Genomic DNA, 21,124 nt, shown 5'->3' on the forward strand with positions numbered 1-21,124 from the left:
AATCATCATGTATACCTTATATAGTAAATTTAATAGCATTTTTTTAAAACTAAGAAAGCTAGTTGATTTTTAAAACTCATGTATTTTCTATAGATGAATCATGAATGAAATAATATAAAAAGAATATTGGAAAATAGGATTTGTGTTGGCAAAGAATAAGTAAAACTTTTCGGTTAAAAGTTATAAATTTAATTCTCAATAATCATTTTAATTCATCAATCTACCTATAATAATAATAATAATAATAATAATAATAATAATAATAATAATTTCCAATAATTTTCAATAATAATAATAATAATAATAATAATAATAGTAATAATAAGATTGTGAGTAGAAAATAGAATGAAATTGAAAAACAAAGAGATAAGGCAAATTCGTGTAGTTTCTTCATCTTCTTCTATTTGAACTTCCAACTTCCAAGCCGAGAAGAAGAACAACGCCGGCATAGAGCAGCACTCAACACTCATCACAATCAAATCAAAGACAAAAGAAAGTAGAATTCTAAGAAAAAATGTTAGCAAATTCATTATCATTAACTCATAATTATCCACATTCTTCTACACTTCCTTCTTCACAATCAAAGCATTGTAAGCTTCTTCTATCTGCTTCTACTTTTTCTCGCTTTAAATCTTTCAACACTTTTCCTTCTTTCCATTTGCTTTCTCCAAGAATTTTCCATGGAAGAAGGTTTTGTATTAGAGCTTTGTCTGAAGCTCCAATTTCCGAGTCATCCCCAGATGCCCTTCTGCCTTATTCTGTTAGAATCCCATTTGGAGATAGACATGTAAGTTCTTTAATTCTTTACACCATTTTTTTTTCTGGGATGGATTTTTGGGTTTGATGGGTATTTTGTTTGTTGTTGAATTGGGTTTTTTAGAGTTAGTTTGTTAGAATTGTTTCCAAATTCTATGAATTTTTGCTTTGTTTGTTGTGTTGTTTTAAAGTAAATTTGTTGTTTGGAACAAGTGATTTATTGGAAAACCATTCTAGGTAGTAAATTTTGAGGTGCTTAAACTCTTGTCTAAATGCAACCCAAATGAAGCTATGGTTTCTTGAGTATGTGCCCAAAAAACATTGAAGAAAGCTTGAAAAACATTGCATGTGCTAAATTCGATTTTGAAGGGTGTCATTTGAATTCATGACCTTAAGAAACTAATTCAATACCTTAAGAAACTAATTCAATAGAAAGCTTAAGTTGATGGCTATACTCCTCAGAGTATATTAGCATGGGATGGTAATAGGACGCTTTTCTATGAGAATAAATTATGTTTGCAATACACGGAGAGGTGGCTAATGCCTATAGAACAGATGTAAATTAGTGAAAATTAAGTTTGTTTGTGGAGGCATTGCACTTATACTCTTCTACATTTTCTTCTCCAATGTGAGAGCTTTTAGAAGATAATGCTGGAAAACGAGTGCAATGGAGTAGTACATATTTCGATGGGATGTTGTACTTGTACATTGAAATGACGGGGCACATGAGGAAAGGATGGGAAGAGACACTTTTGAGAAAGTTTAAAATTTGGCTATATTGGAGCAAGCACTGTGTTCTTGATATTAAAATAGTGAGTCTGATTTTGAATGTGCCCATATTTGCTAACAAGCTTGAATACAAAAGTTAGAGGTGAGTAATACTAGAGCAGGGGGAAGTTGGCAATAAAATGAATGTGGTATGCCTATATTTTGAAGGTAAATGTTATTTATATTCACACAAATAGAAAAGAAAAGAAAAAAGGGTGTATAATGTGACATTTTCTATCTTGATTCTTGTGTTATCCAATAAAATGTTACATTCCAAGAAAAAGAAGGTAGTGAAGACCAGTGGAATTTTTTGTAGCATCATGTTCTATTACCATGCCTGGTGATGAATGTTTTAGACTTTTGACATGGAAGTTGGGTTTTGACGTAGTAAGTAGTGTCAATGAATCTACACTTAATATCTTGAGCAATATCTACATTGAGTCGATGTACTTGAAACACTCACTTGGAAGATGCTCTATAATATCTAAGTTCACAACATTACTGCCATGATCCTTATGTCAAAGTGACATTTTCTATACTAAGTTATACACTCATACTTAATTGAAACCTTTTGCCTCGCCTTTAGCGTAGCATTGACCCATCTTTCGTATTTTCCTCTAATATGATGTCATAAGCGTAAAATTTGGTTGGTCTTGTTATCTTATCTAGGATTGTTGCAAATATGAAAGGCCTCAAAGAAGAAACTTGATATAGACCAATAGTTAAATTTAGTACCTTCTCCACATGTCCTAACATTGATTTGTACTTTCTTTCACATGTCTTAGACTATATAGATTTACTTACGTGGCGTACCTTTCTTTGCATAACCCATCACATTACTTCCCTTAGTACTTTGTCATATGCCTTCACCATATCAATCAAAATCATGTGCAAATCATGATGGAAGGGCAAACATGTTTTTTTTAATTCTATAGAAAAGTTTTTGTTTAATTTTAACGTGTACACAATTTTATTGTTATTGAGTTGTTTTTATTTAATATTGTAAAACCAAATGTGTAACCAATGAACAAATTATGAACTGAAAAAAAAGACAAATGAATTGAAAATCTTTCAACTAGAGAATGAGAATCCCAGAGAAAATTCCCTAAAAGGCAACACTGAGTGTACGTAAAGTTATAATAGAATTTTTTTCAAGTAACCGAGAACTGATGTATAGCAACAAAATTATTGAGTTTTGTTATTTGGTGTAGATTAACCACCAGAGAAGAAACGACTTGTTCATTCAGAATCTCTACTTTTTGCTAAAATTGTATTTGATGTCAAGATTGTGTTATCTTATCTCTAACACTGGCTCTAACTTCTACGTATTTGGACTTGGAGCTTTTTGTTAACCAAATGGACAATTAGTGAATAAAGTGTGCTTAAAAATTGAGAAAGAAATTAAAACACCAATGAACTTAGAAGCTCATACAACTACCAGAATTAAAGAAGAAATTCCGCTTAAAATATTGTCCATTCATCAGTCTATCTAAAAGAGTTATTGTTGATTATTGAACAGATCTTGGTCGAGACAGGTCATATTGGTAGACAAGCTAGTAGTGCTGTAACAGTGACAGACGGAGAAACGGTAAGTTCAAACAGTCTACCCCTCTGAATCCTCTAGTTATATTTTTGCTAATGAGTAATGTACATGTTCCTGGTTATTGATGTGTTCATGTGTAGCCTTGGTAGCTCTATCAATTTATTTTAATTTATCCTTTTTATTAATTTGTGTGTACTTTACAAAATTCCATTTCTTCATGCAGATAGTCTATACAACTGTTTGTTTGTCTGATATTCCTAGTGAGCCATCTGATTTCTTCCCTCTTTCTGTAAACTATCAAGAGCGTTTTTCAGCGGCTGGTCGTACAAGGTATCTTTGTATATGTCTTAATATTTTAGTCAAAAATGACATGTCGTGAAGTGCTCGGCCGTTAATGAGGGACCCCCTTTTCTCCAAAGTTGCATCTTGTCTGATTTGTCCTTTGAAAAGTTTCACTGAACTTGCTTTAGTCCCTCCCCCCCGAAAGTAATTAGTCAAGAACTAAGTCCTGTAGCAACCCCTATATATTGACAGTATCTTAAAAGAGTTCTGATAGTTGCCATGTCACATGTGGACTTCATTTATCCAGAAGTGCATTAAACTGGCATCAGCCTTCTTGGAGGACCTTTTTAATTCACTTTCTGGACAAATTTATTTGAAGAATTCAACGTGAATTAACTTTTTCTCCATCTCGTAATTTTTTAACTTGCAGTGGTGGATTTTTTAAACGTGAAGGGAGGCCAAAGGATCATGAGGTATTTGTCTTATAATACTATTAATTGATTATAAACCTGCTGCATCTAGTGAATGATCATCTTTATTTTATCCCACTTTTACAATGATCATTATATAAATATAAATTGGTGTTATTAGTTAGTCACAGTGACACTTGTTTATGTAAATATTTTTCAATCCCGCACATAATTAATTATTCTCTATTCCATGAGAAATTTAGGTCCTATCACCTACCTGAGCTTATTTAAATCTAATTTGTTGGAACATTAGATTGATGAATAAAATTAAGAGGGTTTTTGACAATTTACATGTCAAAAATTTCTAGGGTTTTATCTATCAATACATATTGAACTTCCTTACGTAATTATTGCTGATTCGGCAAATTATTTTGTAAAATATTTTGTACTATGCTTACTCAGTTTTTATATGCACATCATTCTTAAGAAAATGACATGAAATCTTCTAGTTTTGTAATTTGGGCCTCCGTAAATAAATAACCCCAGAATTGCTTCTATTAGTATCGTGATATCTTGTTAAGAAAGGCTGTTTGTTTATCTGGAATTAATAAAAATGAGTTAATCCTGAGCCAACTACGTTTTTTCCCAAAGCTAGTTCACCACCAACTGTAGCGGCACCTGGCTTGCTTTTCCTGCTTTATATATCTCAGTATTGGTTGTGACTCTACACGCAGGTTCTAATTTGTAGGCTGATTGATAGGCCATTGCGTCCTACTATGCTTAAGGGCTTCTACCACGAAACTCAGATTTTATCTTGGGTATGAAATCCTTTAACATATCTGACAACATTTCTTTTGCTTTGGTTCATATCCTAGTAGTATCTCTGGACCCTCTGTTCTCTCTATAAGGGTTTTATCTTTCTGTTGAGGAAAATGTATCTTGATGACTGATGAGTGCTTATGACTTGTATGAAACTCAATTTGTCTGGTTACTAAAATGAGTGTTTGCAGAGAGTGTGTAAAAGATTAAATTCTTGAGCTTGAAATCCCGCAATTGACAACAGAAAATATGTAGTCTTGGAAGAAAGATTGATTGTTCATTAATGACATGAAGTGCAATTTCCTCTTTTGTCTATTGGATTTATATTTCATAGATTTTTTCCAGATATCTTGATTACCTTGAAAGGTTTCTTGTTTCTCTTGTGCTTTATATTCATTTTCTTCTGCTGTCCTTAATTTGGGGATGTCACTTAATGCTTTTTTCATTGACGCTAATGTTTCTGTGTTTAAGGTTTTAAGTTATGATGGAGTGCATCCTCCTGATTCATTGGCAGTCACGGCAGCTGGAATTGCAGTGTATGTTAGATAAGAACTATGACATGATAATTGTTCATAAAATTTTCATATGGGTGTTATTTTAAAATGTGCAACTGTTTCTAATAATTGGATGACAGTGCTCTGTCAGAGTTACCACACACAAAGCCAATTGCCGGAGTCCGCGTAGGTCTTATTGGTGGGAAGTATATTGTAAACCCTACTACTAAGGACATGGAAGAGTCAGAGTTAGATCTGGTACTAGCGGGTACCGATAGTGCTATTCTGATGATCGAGGTTTGTAATGTATTTGTATTGCTTTACTTACGATAAATGCTATCTTAAGATTCTTGGCTTTGAAAATTGAACTTATTGCAGGGTTATTGTAATTTTCTCCCAGAAGAAAAGCTGCTGCAAGCTGTAGAAGTTGGGCAGGTAGTTTACGCTCCTGCTGCCAAATTTATTGCCTGTGAATATTTGGTTTCTTTCTTTGTTACTGAGCATTGTCTTTGCTTTTCTGTGTTTATGATGAAAACGTTTCATGTGGTCTCATTGAAAGAATGGGCCCACATTCTTCTGTCTCTGTTTTCTTCTGCTTGCGTAATTTACCCGGTAGATGATCAAATCATGTTCAGAAACCCAAAAATGCATTTATCCTGAAGCTATGTAATTTTCCTTATCCAGTTGTTGGCATCTTCGTCTTAAAAAGAGAAGATAAAAGTAATCTTTCTATCTTTGGCAGTGCCGCTAATCTGAGAATCTCCTTGGTCTACTGCCAACCTCCTAATTCAACTCTTTTGATTGTGTATATGTTCTACTTTGTTCCTTGGACTTGTTTGGCAGTAATTAAAGAATATGGTTTTGCCTGTTGCAACTCTGAACTGTAATCATTTTGAGAGTTGATCAAGCAACACTGAACTTTGGATATTTTTCTGTGATCCCAAGCCGGGGAGCAATACCATGAGCTTACAATTATTCAGATTACTGGTAGCGTGGATGGCTACAAGTTTGTATGAGACTAGAGCTACATCCTACGTGTATCTACAACAGAATGTATAAACATGACTCAGATTGGCATGTGAGAGAGGCATGTTAGCTTGCGTTTGTTGCTTCAGGGTGTAGCTTTTGTGTTTCTTTACAATAACTGATTTTTAATATTTTTCGCGTTGTTTACTAGAAGGAATTTGCCTCTATGTGGGATGCAGTCACAACTTTTTACTGTAATTTGGTTGTCCATGGCTCCTTGCTGCCAGGCTAAGGTTATGGTCTATATGGTATATAGTTAAGTTGATAAATTTTATGAAGAAATTGACTTCCATGTTCAGCCTTTAGTTTTTCAACTTTTGTGAATGTATGCACGCACACACTCGTGCATTGCGTCATGAATAGTTATGCTTGTTCAAATATGTACTCTATAATAAAATGTTACTAAATCTTTTTCCTGTGTGAAATTGTGTTCTCAGGAAGCGGTACGGGCAATTTGTAAAGAAGTGGAAGTTTTGGCTGAAAAGTGTGGGAAACCTAAAATGGTTGATGCTATAAAATTGCCTCCTCCAGAGCTGTATAGGCATGTCGAGGTATTGGAGTCGAAGCAAGCACATATCTATGATGTTATTTATTTTGAAGTTCTTGGTACTTATTTATTCGTCTTTATGACAGTTTGGCAGATAAAATTCAATAGTCTTTTTTTAATAGATGTGTAAGGTGATGCACCTTATCTGCTTTGTCATTCTTTATGTTATAACTTATAACTTATAATTAAATAACCATTATTTGAAAATTTCTGCATTTACCTACTTATGTTGCTCTACAGTAGTTGTCATTCTAAGGACACAAAGAAAAATAGAGAAACCAGTCCAACCATGTCTTCTATTTTGATCCAAAAAACTTTGGATTTTGACATATCAAATGCTTTAACATATTAGAAACTTCACTAGAATAATAGGATATCCAAATAGGTAGAATTATAATTCATTAAGAATGAGAGACAACCAGATGGAATTTTATAACTTGAGAAACGAGAAGGTAAGATTATGATTGCAAAGTGAGCCAGTGCGTAAAAGTTGTTGATTATAGCTGAAAATCTCCTTGCCTTTTATCCTTGGGTTATTTTTGTCATATATGAGAATCTCTTTGCTTGGTTCATTCTAGATCAGCTAGAAATCTATAGCCAGTGGCTTGGCAAAGAAAGTTGTAAAGACTCTCACTTTCCCTATTTCCCACTATCCAGTCCAGTGTCACATGATTCGCTGGTCGCCTCGCAAATTGCAAATCAAAAAAAGCAAATTGTGGTCGGTTTTAAACTATTTTTGAGTCATTTTGACCGAATTGCGAATTTAAAGGGCGAACTAATAAGTGCATTATGTTTCACTGGTTCAGTCAGATGATGAGATTGAAAGGAAAATTGGTGTCTCTCAAAACTCTAGACTTGATTTTTCTATTAGAGATTACTTAATTTTATTAGAATATGGAAGATCTGTGGCTAAGTGTTAAACTATTAAGTAGTGACCAATCACTTGCTCTTTTCATGATTATTTGTGAAAGATCAATATTCTCTTAGCTAAGCATGGTAGTTGGATTTAGTCCTCTTTTGTGCATGGGTGATGCCTTCTTTAACCGTCTTCCTACTGGTATTATACTTATTGTTTCAGAAAATTATGAGTAAAAATGACCTGCAAATGCAAGAAACAAAAGGATATACAATGAAGATGGCATTCTTGTTTTCTGATTTTTGACAATGGATAAAAGAGAGAGCAGTTTCACTTGGAGCACATTTTCCTCTTATTTCCCCTTAAAATTAAATTTGCTCAAATTTTAATTCCTGCATGGACAAAAACTTGTGCATTTTTTGTAATTCATGGATAATTCATGCTGCATAACAAAGTTAGGCAGAGTAATCTTAGCATCTATCCTCTTCTGATATGTGAGGGCTTCAGTTACTATTTTTATCTTGTTATCATCGAAGGTTTGGTTTTCTTCTTCCTCTAATATATGTATTGGGTGGAAATTTAGCTTAACATGAACATTTTGAATAATTTGTGATCAAACCAAGTGAATAGAGTCATTTTTTTGTTATTTGACTATCGTTCATTGTCTGTATATCTTTTGGCTGTACCCTATTGATGCAACAACTTGTTGCAGATGCTAGAAATGAATGAATTTGCTTGTAATAATGTGTTAGTTTAAATTTTCGCCAAACTTGGTTTATATAACGAATGAATGAGCATAACTAAATATTCCTTTTTTTCCCTTTTTGACCATCCTGAAGGGGATCATTGGAGATGAATTGGTACATGCTTTGCAAATAAAGAAAAAAATACCGAGAAGGAAGGCCCTTGCAGCACTAGAAGAGAAAGTTGTAGATATCCTTACTCAGAGGGGCTATGTTGAAAAGATTGGGGCTACTATGGCTGCTGAAACTGTGCCAGATTTGTATGTGGATGAGGATGAAGACGAGGAAGTGGTTGTTGATGGTGAAGTTGATGAAGGTGATGTTCATATAAAGCCATCTCCAAGAATTTCGATTCCCTTGGTAAAACCTGGACTCTTTTTCATCGTTTGACATACGTTTGATAAATATCTACTTGTCTGCATATTATTTGTCTCCTCATTCCCTCTTACCTTGATGCATCTGTAATATCAGGATTAGAGGCTTTTCTTGTCTATTTAAAGTTTCCAATGATCATTCTCTGTTTTGACCTAGTTTCTAAATGTTAGAAATAGAGATCATCTTGAAGGTAATACTCATTCTTTAATCTGAAAGTTTTCACTGATTTTGTAATGATCATTGAACTGTAAATCTACATATTCTTGGTGTTGTGACTTGTGAGGTTGTGGCTGTCACAAAGTGAGAAATGTCAACTTTATGCTCCACACATTTCACGAATCATCATGAAGTATCTTAGTGCTGTAGTTAATACATGCCAAAATTCTTTATGTTACAAACTGTTCTGAGCTGTGTTATTTGGAATGAAGTACATTAACAGTTACAGGAATGTTAATTTTTTTAAGTTTAGTCAACTACACCAAAAAGGACTAATACCCCTCTTACTGAAATGTAGAACAGTTGCAGGGATGTTAACTTCTGCCTAGCTTTGTCAAATTAGTTCGAAAGGAATATTAATGACACTTACCAATTTTCTTATTGTAGTTTGGTGAGGGAAGGGAGGAGGGTGTGATAAACATTTAGGTAGTATTGCTTTTACTGTAATCGAATTTATTGTTTTATTTGCAGTTGTTCTCCGAGGTAGATGTGAAGCTGGTTTTCAAGGAGACTACATCCAAATACCTGCGGAGACGTATTGTCGAGGTATACCAACAAAGAGGCCTGGTTTAAACTATGTTTTCCATTTTATCACTGTTAGCAATTCAATGTTACTTATTAGTTTTGTTGACTCTGCATGATTTTATGATAACTTTGATGACTGCCAACTTTTCAGCTATCTATCAATTTTTTTTGTTGCCAAACAGGAATAGATGCTTTTAGGGAAGTTTCTGTTCATGTTAAGATTTTGTTTTTACTTGGGCCAAGACATTAAGTTATCACAAAGTAGGAGGGAAATTACAGTGCAATTGTGCAACACTTCTCCAAGTCTCGAGGGGCTACTTAAATGCTCTGACCTTTGATTTGAGTAAAGAATGGTTGCTGCTAGGATACTTTAACCATAACTGATTTATTAGATATACCCATGGCGTATAGTTTAGTTTTTGTTCAAGATCCTATACACTTGTGAATAGTATAATGTATATTAAAGGAAACACTTTCTCTTTAGAGTACTTAGATTAGATATATGGACTTTAGTCTCCAAATACACTTAGTCCTCTAACGGGAAAAGCTTAACCATTAGACTTACAAATTGAGATGTTAGAAAATCGAAATGAATGGAGAAGAATACATGTGGACAACCATTGGAACTGATATAGTGGGTTCATATAGCCAACCCCAATCTTCTAGGATTAAAACTGACATTGTTGTTGATTAGAATAATATTTAACCTTTTTCAAGCAAAATTTTGGAAGAATATTTTGTTAGCTAATTACAATGTAGTAGTTCAAATTTTTTAAAATATAGAGTTGACTTACAGTAATATATGGTGTCTAATGGCTAAATATGTACTTCGACATAGTTAGCATTGATTGTGAAATAAGGAGGCCCTCCTAAATTAAGCTCTGGCTGGGGACAAGAGGTTCATTAAAATGATTTGAAGTAAAGTAATTATGCCTATTTTAAACTTGTTGATTTGCTTGCCTTTTTAAAGCTAATTTCCACTTTGGCTAATTAAAAACAACTTTTTTGAAAGAAGACCATGCGTGTAGCTCCATTATATAAACTAAACAGGGGTGCTATTGAAATATGTGAACATCCTTAATTCACTTAATTGGAAAAGATGGAGCGAAAAGCACTCATGGTCGCAACTATGAGCTATTGTCTAAAAGATAACCACATAACCACGAAAATGATTTGCCAAATATCGAGATAGTGAAATAAGAGAGAGGGGCTGTTGGTAGGCACAGAGGAGGGAACCACTGGCTGAAATCGAGTGAAGAGAAGAGACATACAACTGAATGTCAAGGCTATGGAAGAGAGGAGAAATATTAATGGGATGTTGGGAGATTTCTGATTGGAATGATTGATTAACCAACTTTGGAAAGGCATTTAATCTTCCGCCCTTTCGGCTAATCAAAATGGAGAAGCAGTGGGGTTCAATTTTCTTCCTTATCAATTATTTTGTTCTTTTTCTTTCCCTTCTGACATTGATTTCTTGGTCCTTGTAATCAATCCCATATTTTGGCAAGCTTGGTTGTTTTTTCGCCCTTTTCTTTATCCAAGAAACCTCACATTACATAGATATAGCATCCATAATTTCGCTTGGAAAGCATGTTGATGCACTTATATTGGACTTGGAAATCGGACTGGAATTCTAGCTTATATGGTTCACACCTAGTTTTATTAATTACAAGTAGCAGTTGCTTGTGATCAGTTTTAGCTTTTCTGTTAAAGTTCTATCTTCTTTCTCTCAGGGAGGACGAAGAAGTGATGGGAGAACTCCTGAAGCGATTCGTTCTATCAATTCTAGATGTGGATTGCTTCCTAGAGCCCATGGAAGTGCTCTTTTCACGCGAGGAGAGACGCAGGTTTGATTTATTCTTTTAGCACATCATTTTTTTGTTTTAGGTGTTAGGTACACATGTCTGTCGGCTTTATGTTTCTTGATATGGTGAAAAACTTCATTTAAGTATGTCCCAAAGCTAGTGATGCATAACCTCTTTGTAAGTATTGTTGTTTTTCTTTGTTTTTAATGCGTAGTTAGCCTTTCCTGTATTTTAGCATAAATTTCCAGTTGATACTTCTGCATTGTAGCTGCATCATTCTGCTATTTTGCATACTACAATTATGGGAAATGATCTTTGCATACTACAGAGTGACTCTTCTAGTTCTATTAGTTAGAAGTTGTGTACCTCTTTACCTCGGATTCCCAGATACTACTTGCGAGTTGCAAGTATTACAAATCTGAATGACTTACTAGTATTACAACTTATAAATCAGAATTTTTGATTATCAAACATAATATTCAAGTATAACAAATGAGAATTTTAGATCAGCCAACATAATATTCAAGTATTTTACACATCAGAAACTTAGATTCGCAAACTATATACTAACCAATTTCTGGGACAATTTGACAATCAATTAAAAATATGACTCACAAGAAAAAATCGGAAGAACTGATTTGGAGAAAACAGAAAACATAGAAGACAATCTGAGTACTTTTATCATAAAATGAAAATGTAATACACAATTTTTGGCCGTTCGAAACTGAAATTGAAACTGAAATTTAACCATAAAGCCAAAGAGAAGAGGAAAAATTAGAAATCTTACCGTCACAGCACCAGCTTTAATTAAACCGAACCAGAATTGGAATTAAAGATTTGCTTAAATAGGAGACAAATCTAATCCCGTACCAGTCCGACCTTGTATTTTCCGGGTGCAATTGGGTTTTGGACTGGATTGATTAGGCAGTAAATATATTAATGTTTATATATGTTAAAAAGATTCAGTCCAATTAAAACTCTTATATCAACATACTAGTAATCTAGTAAAGTGATACTATCAAAGTTATTGAATTTGCAAAATATGAGTTACTTACAAGAAACCCACAACTAACATTAGAAGAAGAATTGTCACGCAGTAGAAGAATGGAGCTGACTCTTTACACTTACTGTTTGTTTGAATGCAAAGTGGATGTTTGGTTAAGTAATAATGAAATGGTGGAAAGTGGGTTCAAAATTTTGAAGAGGAGTTCTATAATTTCTACTGTCTAGTTATACTTCTTGTTGACTGTTGCTGCTGCCTGGAACTGACCAGAAGAGTCTTCTGATTTCTGGGTCAGACTTAAAGAAGCATAATAAGTAAGGTTTAAAGTTTAATACTAGTATATATGCTTCTAGGAATCGTGTACAGCAGCAATGTCGTGAGTTTAAGAAAAGAAAATGTAATATTTGTCTCATAGAAGTATATAATAATAGTAATATTTAACAAAAACAACGATCAGTGTAATTCTGATTTTAGGTTTCGGACCGTACCAGATACCGGGTCGGATATATCTGGTCCGGTCTATTAGTGCACACCCCTACTTACGAATCACTTGAGTGAGACGATGCTTTGAGAGGAGAGGTGCCAAGAGAAGATGATCTGAGTTTGGAATATAGGGTTTTGCTGGTAGAGAATTAGAGATCAAGCTTTACTGAGGAAGTGAGAATAGAGGATTGAGTTTAGGGTTTTGGTCTCATTGTACAATCGCTGCCCTGCATTATTACTGTAATGTTCGTGGGCCTACTAAGAAAATGAAAGTGTTCAGCTCATTATTCACCCAAATAATAATAATATGAAAAAATAAAATCGGATACATCCAGTTTTTAAAATCTTATGATCTGTATCCAAAAATTCAAAACCTTATGTTTAAATATCTGCATGTTGAAAACCGAATTGGATATACATATTTCAGATCGGATTATTTTGCACACCCCTATGATTGACATTATGAATATATTGGCAGCCATGGCATGGGATTTATCTTGGTGTGTGAAACAGCCCAAACCAGCTTAAACAGTATGATAATACTGTCTACAAAGCACAGCGGAAGACTCATAGAAGTCTGGGCTGAATCCGACCTGTGGCTCGATAGCCACAGCAAACCAAAATCAGAGTATTTTAAAACTTTTTTACATTATTAAGTGAATACTATTTATAAAACATTACGAAATTACTCCAATTTAATTTACAATATATAATTTACATTATGTATTTCAAAAACAAGTCCTTACCTCGCACATAACACATATTACAAGTAGGCATCGTCTCGACAACAGAGCTAACCTGAAAATGGATCTATCCCCGATAAGGGATAGGCCCCATCAAAGACTGTCAATAATTGAATTGTTGAGTAATCCGACAAACTATTACATTTATATACAAGTCATTAACAAACATCTCCAATTTAATCTTTTCCTCATTTGGTAACTCCTTATAAAACGTTAATTTATCAAAACCCAAACTCTTTTAATAGACCGTTTGATATCGATGTAAATACGACTAAGAACCTTTGGTTCATAGTGAATCAAAACACGGCTATAACTTTACAAGTTAATAGCGAAAATCAAAACGAGGCTATTACTTTACTAGTCAATAGCGAAACAATACGACAAATGAAACATATGATTTCATTTGCGAAACAAACAAAGCTTTATATACCAAACGTATTCATTCAAAACTCATATTAAAAGAATAATATAACAGCACTTTAAAACGTGGGAATATATGGACCGTTAGGAAGTAGGCTTGATCTAAATCCTGAGAACACGGGTGATCGTCATCACCGAAAATACGGTTCTTGCAAGAACGAAACGGGATCGGGGGCTCGAGATCGATCCGAATAACCATTACCTATTATCAAGCTATAGAATTTCACAATAATTCGAATATAAATACCCGTTGCCAATTCCCAAAAATGGACATTTTTCAATGTCAAATATTTCAATATAAAACAAAACAATAATTCAATTGATTTTCTTTGAACTCAACAATCATACTTCATTTTCATAATACGATATTTCAAGAATCATATTTTATAAGTCAATAACATTCAAAACATTAATTTTTATTAAAATCATTTCACAATACTAATAATGTTATTACATAAACAAAGCAATCAAACCAATATTTTTCCCATCATCAATTGAACATAAAAATACTTAAATTAGCTTTAAAAGATATTAGATGTTTGTAGGTTATTTTTAATGAGCAAATTCTTCAACCAAAAATCATATTAGAAAACCAAAGAGCTTCATTGATGAATTTGAACAAACACCTTGTGTGCATCAATTTCTAACTCTAAAAGATAACAATTCAAGCTTCCTTTTTGCATCACCATCTATAATACCCAAAAAATTCATACCATCCATAATTACCGAATAGAGAAACATGAAATAATTGTAAATACTTGATTAAAGGAATACCCAATTGAAATCCCAATTTGAACAATTAACCTCATAATTGACTATTTTAGATTTTCATGACAGTCTGTTAGTATTTTGGGCATAACTTTCTCATACGAACTCATTTTGAGGCTATTCAAGTGCCCACGTGACCGCGTCTCCGAGCTCTACAAATCTTATGAAGAAACCAGAACCTAAAAATGACTGTAACTGTCACACGAAAACAGACAGGAACAAACGGACAGAATCTTGTTCCAATGAAATGAACATTACTCTCAACTTTGAACATAAATCAAAATCCCAAATTGTAACCACTAACCAAATACTACCACATGAATTAGAACTTAAAGAGAACCCAAATGAATCCAATTTCAATACTTGAACTAATTACCCAATTGATAAACAAATACTCTAACTTCAGATTTGAATCAAAGTATATGAAATCTCAAAATAGAGGAAAGTATAAAGTGATTCTAATTTTTGGTCTTTCTTTGAATGAATAAAATGAGGAAGATGATGACTATATTTTTGATAATGGAATGATATGTGACTTTCTTTTTGATAATGGAATGATATGGGACTTCTTTTACTAATATTGGTGAAGAGTGATAAGGATTAGTGTCCTTGAACACCTAACTATGTGACACAATCGTTGCATGTGTGTCATCAAATGATATTACCAAATTTTTATCTGTTTTCGATTATACTCAATCTTCATTGTATAACTTACTTTTTGTCCCAAAATAATTTCGACTAATATCCGATTGTATTAAAATATTTTACTAAGTCCCAATAAAATATCACGCTTAAGAAATACTAATCCCAGATACACTTAATTAATTATAATTAATTAAGCGGCTAATTTTTGGGCTATTTCAGTGTGTTTTTTGAGTGTGATCGTTCTTACTTTTTTGTCTGGTGTTTTATTTCGTCACTGGCAATGCTTTTTGTGTGTTTCCGTACATTTCATCCGATGTCAAAGTCTTCTGTGTCTTTCTTAGCTTCTGAAAGTGTGAAATCTGCAATTTGCATTTTTCAATCATCTCCCTGTCTAAAAATATCAATCTGATTTGAGAGGTTGTGTTCTCTTCTGCTGCACACATGGTTCCACCAACCATTCTATTTGTTCTCCTGATGTTTGACGATTGAAGGTGTACTGTAGTCCTTTTATTTCTCTAATATCAGGAAGTGTTTGCTTGTACTTGAGCAAAAATAATGTATACTGCAGTCGCTGGCAGTTGTGACCCTTGGTGACAAACAAATGGCACAAAGAATAGACAGCCTAGAGGGTGACGATGAGTCAAAGAGATTCTACCTTCAGGTACTTTTACTACTATGTATTGTTTTCTGGTATATAAATGTTTTTTGTGCCTCCTATAAGCAGAAAAGACGAAGCTATTTACAGGGCTTAATCTGTGAATAAAGGAAAAACTCCTTGCTTGGCCAGCTTCCTCTGGCCCAAACAATTGGGAGGTGGATTTTCCTCCCTCCATATGAGCAATTGTAGATTACTACGATACGACCACCATAATGCACGTAGTATTTTATTCATGCCGGGTCTAAAACTCTAGATGAATGGCATTGTACTCCTAACTGAACAAAATACTATGATGAATTCATTGCAATGATTTAGATATAATTTTTTGAACGTGCCAAGTCAATTTTAGTTTTTTATCGGGGGGGGGGGGGGGCGTGGTGGTGCGGACTTGCTTTCTAGACAAATTCTACTCATTGCTTTTGGTTTAGGAGTATTTTTTCTGATAATACTAGCTGCACTAAGCCCAAGCACGTTGCTACTCCCAACATCTCCCATATGCACAGTAGGATCGTTGCCCAGGTGTGATCTATGAGCTGCACTACCATGGAGCCAGGTTGGTTCGATCATACAGTTGTTTGCAGCAAGTACTTATGCAACATTTGGCGCTCTAGAATGTGTAATTATTTAAGCAGGTTCCTTGATGATTTAGCATTTCTTGTTGTTGCCCCATTAGGTTTATGCTGTATATGTATATCTTTTAGGATGTGGGTAGAGTTATCAAGTCACATGAAATATGATTAGATGTTTGTTGCGTCCAATTACTCCAATTATGGTTCTTTATTGTACAAAGAATTTTGTAATTGAATCCTAATATCCACCGTCATAAGCAAAGTTGCTACTATTTTGAGCCATATGAACTGAATTTTCATGAAATTTGATATCAATTTAAATTAGCAAGTAGGGCTAGTAAATCCTTCAACTTTCAATTTGTCTCCAACTGTTGTGGAGTTTTCTGTAGCATGTAATATTGGAAATTATCATTGATCTTACTCTGGATGGTATACACTCCAGTACTCATTTCCGCCATCTTGTGTTGGAGAAGTTGGACGGGTAGGAGCACCAAGTAGAAGAGAAATTGGTCATGGAACACTTGCAGAGAGGGCTCTTGGACCTGTCCTACCCTCAGATGACAAGTTCCCATACACAATACGTGTTGAGAGTAACATAACTGAAAGCAATGGTTCATCAAGGTAAACTCTCTTTTTAGAGTTATTTGGGTGTGCCAAAGTAAAATATTTCACTGTTGAAGCTTGTAGAAAAATATCAGTTCCCATTCTACTCTTCTCCATTTGTTTTCATTGCGAATATATTTGTTTTCCTAAATTTTATGCCACTTTTGAAGCATGGCATCGGTTTGTGGAGGTTCGTTGGCACTGCTAGATGCTGGGGTCCCAGTAAAGTGTCCAATCGCAGGTATTGCGATGGGTATGGTTTTAGATACCAAAGAATTTGGAGGTGACGGAACGCCACTCATTCTCTCAGACATAACAGGATCTGAGGATGCCTCCGGAGATATGGACTTCAAGGTAATTCAGAAAGTAATTTTTATAGTTAAATGTTTTTCGTGCTTTTGTAAAACCAACATATTATTAATGTTATTCTGAAACTAATCTTTTGGCTGCAGGTTGCAGGAAATGATGATTGCATTACAGCATTCCAAATGGACATCAAGGTTAGCTATTTTGATGTCTAATTATGTAGACTTGGAAATATGTCGGAGACTAAAGCCAAGCATTATTATGAATATTTCTTTTTGTAATGATAGGTTGGAGGTATTACTTTGCCCGTTATGAAGCAGGCACTTCTACAGGCAAAGGATGGACGAAAGCGTATTTTAGGTATTTTTTTTGTTTATAAATATGGTGGTTATGGGACCTTTGATATAGTTGCCTTGTTTTCTACTTCATTTTTGGTCGAAATTACTCGAAGTATTTTGTGTTAGCCTTTTTGTTACTTGATGCTTCTTTGCTAAGAATGCGTTTCCCATTTTTCTTCATCAGCTGAGATGTCAAAATGTTCACCACCTCCATCAAAAGAGCTCTCTAAATATGCTCCATTAATTCATGTCATGAAAGTAAGTTTCCCCATTGATTGTACTCAAACCAATTACACTATTTTTCAATTTCATGACAGGAATGCTGAATCTTGTTTTTTGGCTATCATATAGGTCAGGCCAGATAAGATTAATCTTATTATTGGTAGTGGAGGGAAGACGGTAAGAAACATTATCGAAGAATCTGGAGTTGAGGCAATTGACACTCATGATGATGGAACGGTAAGAAAAGTTTTCATTTTCTATTGTGTGTGATGTCCATTCCTAATGATTGTACTCCAACCAATTATACTGAACGGTTTGAATGATGGGTGTAGGTAAAAATTACTGCAAAGGATTTGGAGTGCCTGGAGAAGTCTAAGATTATGATTGGAAACCTAACAATGGTTCCCACGATTGGGGATATCTACAGGTTTGTTTTTGCGAAGAATCTTCTCGACTTTTTGCTGGATCATAATCCGAACCTGAACACTTGGCTTTCATTGAACTATATTTTGATAGATCCACAAGCATATGCCAAGGTTTCTTATTTTACAAAGGGATTCTCAGAAGATAAGGAACTCAGTAATGTCTAGTTTAGAAGATTGCCCTTTTCTATATATAGAAGTGTATAGTTAGATGATGGGCGCCGCGATGTTATGTGTAAATACCCATAGAGGAAAATGGCCAAGCGTTTTTTAATATCCTACACTAGCAACAAACAGTTATTTTAAGATGCAAGGATGACTTGAACACTTTGTTTGGATTGAAGAAATTGTAGGGAAAGGAAGGGGAGAGATTCAGAAGGATATTATTTCCTGTGTTTAGATACCAATTTTGGAGGGGAGGGATTTGAAGAGATTAAGTCTCTTAATTTTGTTATTAAATCAATCTCTCCAAATGTGGAAAGATTTCAAAGGAAAATGCTATTTCACTTCCTCTTCCTTTTTCCCCTCTTAAACAAGCTAGGGAGACTTTTCCTATTATTCCCTGCTCTTCCTTTCCTTTCTCTCATATATTGTTATCCAAACAAAATGGTGGTCTACAAATGGTATGGGAAAGTTATGATTATGTTCTCATCTCAGAAAAAAAAAAAAAAAACAATAAACACAAAAAAAAATGCTTAAGACAATTATGGGTTTTAATTTTGAATTTTGACAAGGTAATCATTCTCATAACATTTTCTCATCTCCAAAGAAAAGTGCTCAAGTAAATCAAAAAGGGTTTAGAGGGTGTATATGTTTTCTTTTCAATCCATTCTACTTGTATTGTTTAATTTGATGTTTGACAAGGTAATCATTCATAGCATATTCTCTTTTTCTATCTCTCATTCTATTGAATATTTGCTTGATAGTTATGGATAGAAAGTAATATAGGATCTGGAAGATAACTACCGAGTGTTTTCTTCCGTGCCAGGAATTGTGAGATTAAATCTATTGCTCCTTACGGTGTTTTTGTTGAGATAGCTCCCGGACGCGAGGTAACTTGTGGTCTATTGTGAAACCTTTTGAGTTTTGTTAGACGTCCATTCCTCTCCTTGTTATATCTAAGTCTAAAGTATGCAAACAGCTGATTATGATGACACTGAGTTGGTTATGTGGAACTGATGAGCTTTTATTGTCCATTCAGGGACTTTGCCATATTAGTGAACTGAGTCCTGGTTATCTCTCCAAAGCTGAAGATGTAAGTGCCAACTAAATTTCACAATCATTCTGTTGTATCCTCAAAGTTCTGAAGGACAGATGATAATATGCAGGTTTTTAAAGTTGGAGACCGGGTGGATGTCAAACTTATTGAGGTGAACGAGAAGGGTCAGCTTCGCCTTAGTCGACGCGCTTTGATTCCTGATGCAGATCCGTTAGTTCCCAGCACAAAGCAACGAGGAACTGCTGTGCCGAAAGAAAGTTCTGTAACTAAGAGTGTTACTAAGAAAGTTATTGGTGCGGCGAAAGACAAACCACTAGAAGAGAATGTTGATCTTATAAAAATCAAATCAACTACTCCAAAACCATCTTCAAAGAGCAACACAGATCCGGAGAAGGTACTTCGAGATAGGCCCAAGAAAGGAAACAAAGCTACAAGTGAAAGCGAAACTAGTTTAGTAAATAAAGAGGCTAAAATTGGATAGTCCGGAGTTTTTTGCACCCGGAATTCATCTTCAAAGAAAGCTGTAGCTATGAACGCTTACAAATCAAAAAATTTCACCTTTGTTCTAACCGAAGCTAAGGTATGTGACTATAGTTGTTTTCCTCCTTGACTATTTACAGTTTGGTTTAAGATTATAATGAATTGTAGTAAAATGACTCACTAAATCATATGCACTTATTTATGTGAAATTATACATGATGTTTGCTATCAAGGTCAATTGGAAACTACCTATTTGTTAGTGTTATTACTAACAAGTGTAAGATTGCGTACATCTGACCTCAAACCCCGCCCTAAGTGCGAGCCACTTAATGGCATTGGGTAATGGAATGTTGTTGTTGTACTACTTCGCTGTTACACACAAATTTGTTGTGATGACGATGATTTTGGAATTCATTGACATCCCATAATCCCAACGACAAAATCCATGACTTAGAAGATCATGAGGTTTATATAAGAGTTGTCTCATTGAGACATTTCCTACTTCCTAGGACATTTTCTTGTCTCAACACTCAATATTGTCATATCAATTTGCTCATTCTACAATGGATTTTGCAGCGTGAAAGGTTGGAGTTCCCTCTCAAAAGTCAAAAGCCATGAGGGGTATAGATGACGCTAGTCATTGGCATAGAAAACAGTGGCAGTTTAATTACAGCATCAGCAAAAGCAAGATCCCAGATTGGACCCAAAATCATGCATGCTCATCCCATCATTAAAGTGGTAATTGACTATTGTTTGTCTATTGATTCTAAAAGTTACTGGAAACTAACAGCAGTTCTTCTTGTTTCATCTGTTCTATTATATTTGTTAAAACATTGGCTTAATTTAGATGTTTTTGTTAAAACATTGTACAAAGATATAGGTTTTCTTTTGTTTGGGTGTGCATGTGTTTTGGGGGCTTTCTTAGCTAAACAAAGGTTCTTGAAGTTTATATCTTCCTGGAAGTGAATATTATGTTTGTTTTCTTTTGTGTTTATATTCATCGAAATTACCCGATCTGAACGTCTGCACGAGCGTTTTTGACAGATTTACTTGTGCCCCGAGTGTTTGGGTTTGTTATTA

General features: G+C 34.4%; 1 protein-coding gene across 1 annotated transcript; it reads left to right on the forward strand.

The window, feature by feature from the left end:
• The first annotated feature begins 351 nt into the window (after positions 1-351).
• LOC130817837 (probable polyribonucleotide nucleotidyltransferase 1, chloroplastic) lies at positions 352-21,036 on the forward strand. The gene is made up of 24 exons (XM_057683771.1): positions 352-787; positions 3,044-3,112; positions 3,291-3,397; positions 3,780-3,822; positions 4,494-4,577; positions 5,050-5,114; positions 5,213-5,369; positions 5,451-5,507; positions 6,536-6,649; positions 8,341-8,604; positions 9,307-9,381; positions 11,094-11,207; positions 15,796-15,888; positions 16,897-17,075; positions 17,228-17,411; positions 17,510-17,557; positions 17,651-17,723; positions 17,886-17,959; positions 18,053-18,160; positions 18,256-18,350; positions 19,334-19,397; positions 19,547-19,600; positions 19,674-20,144; positions 20,621-21,036. Exons 1-23 carry the CDS (start codon positions 515-517, stop codon positions 20,043-20,045), a joined length of 2,766 nt encoding a protein of 921 aa, XP_057539754.1. The 5' UTR covers positions 352-514; the 3' UTR covers positions 20,046-20,144; positions 20,621-21,036.
• The last annotated feature ends 88 nt before the right edge of the window (positions 21,037-21,124 follow it).

This window comes from Amaranthus tricolor, chromosome 1 (assembly GCF_026212465.1).
Source record: "Amaranthus tricolor cultivar Red isolate AtriRed21 chromosome 1, ASM2621246v1, whole genome shotgun sequence".
Taxonomy (NCBI): Eukaryota; Viridiplantae; Streptophyta; class Magnoliopsida; order Caryophyllales; family Amaranthaceae; genus Amaranthus; species Amaranthus tricolor.

Excerpts from the sequence above, each read along its gene's own strand:
- LOC130817837 (XM_057683771.1), top strand. The coding sequence starts at position 515 with ATGTTAGCAAATTCATTATCATTAACTCATAATTATCCACATTCTTCT. Across the intron at positions 9,382-11,093 it reads TGCGGAGACGTATTGTCGAG|GGAGGACGAAGAAGTGATGG; the intron begins GTATACCAACAA and ends TCTTTCTCTCAG. Across the intron at positions 18,351-19,333 it reads ACGATTGGGGATATCTACAG|GAATTGTGAGATTAAATCTA; the intron begins GTTTGTTTTTGC and ends CTTCCGTGCCAG.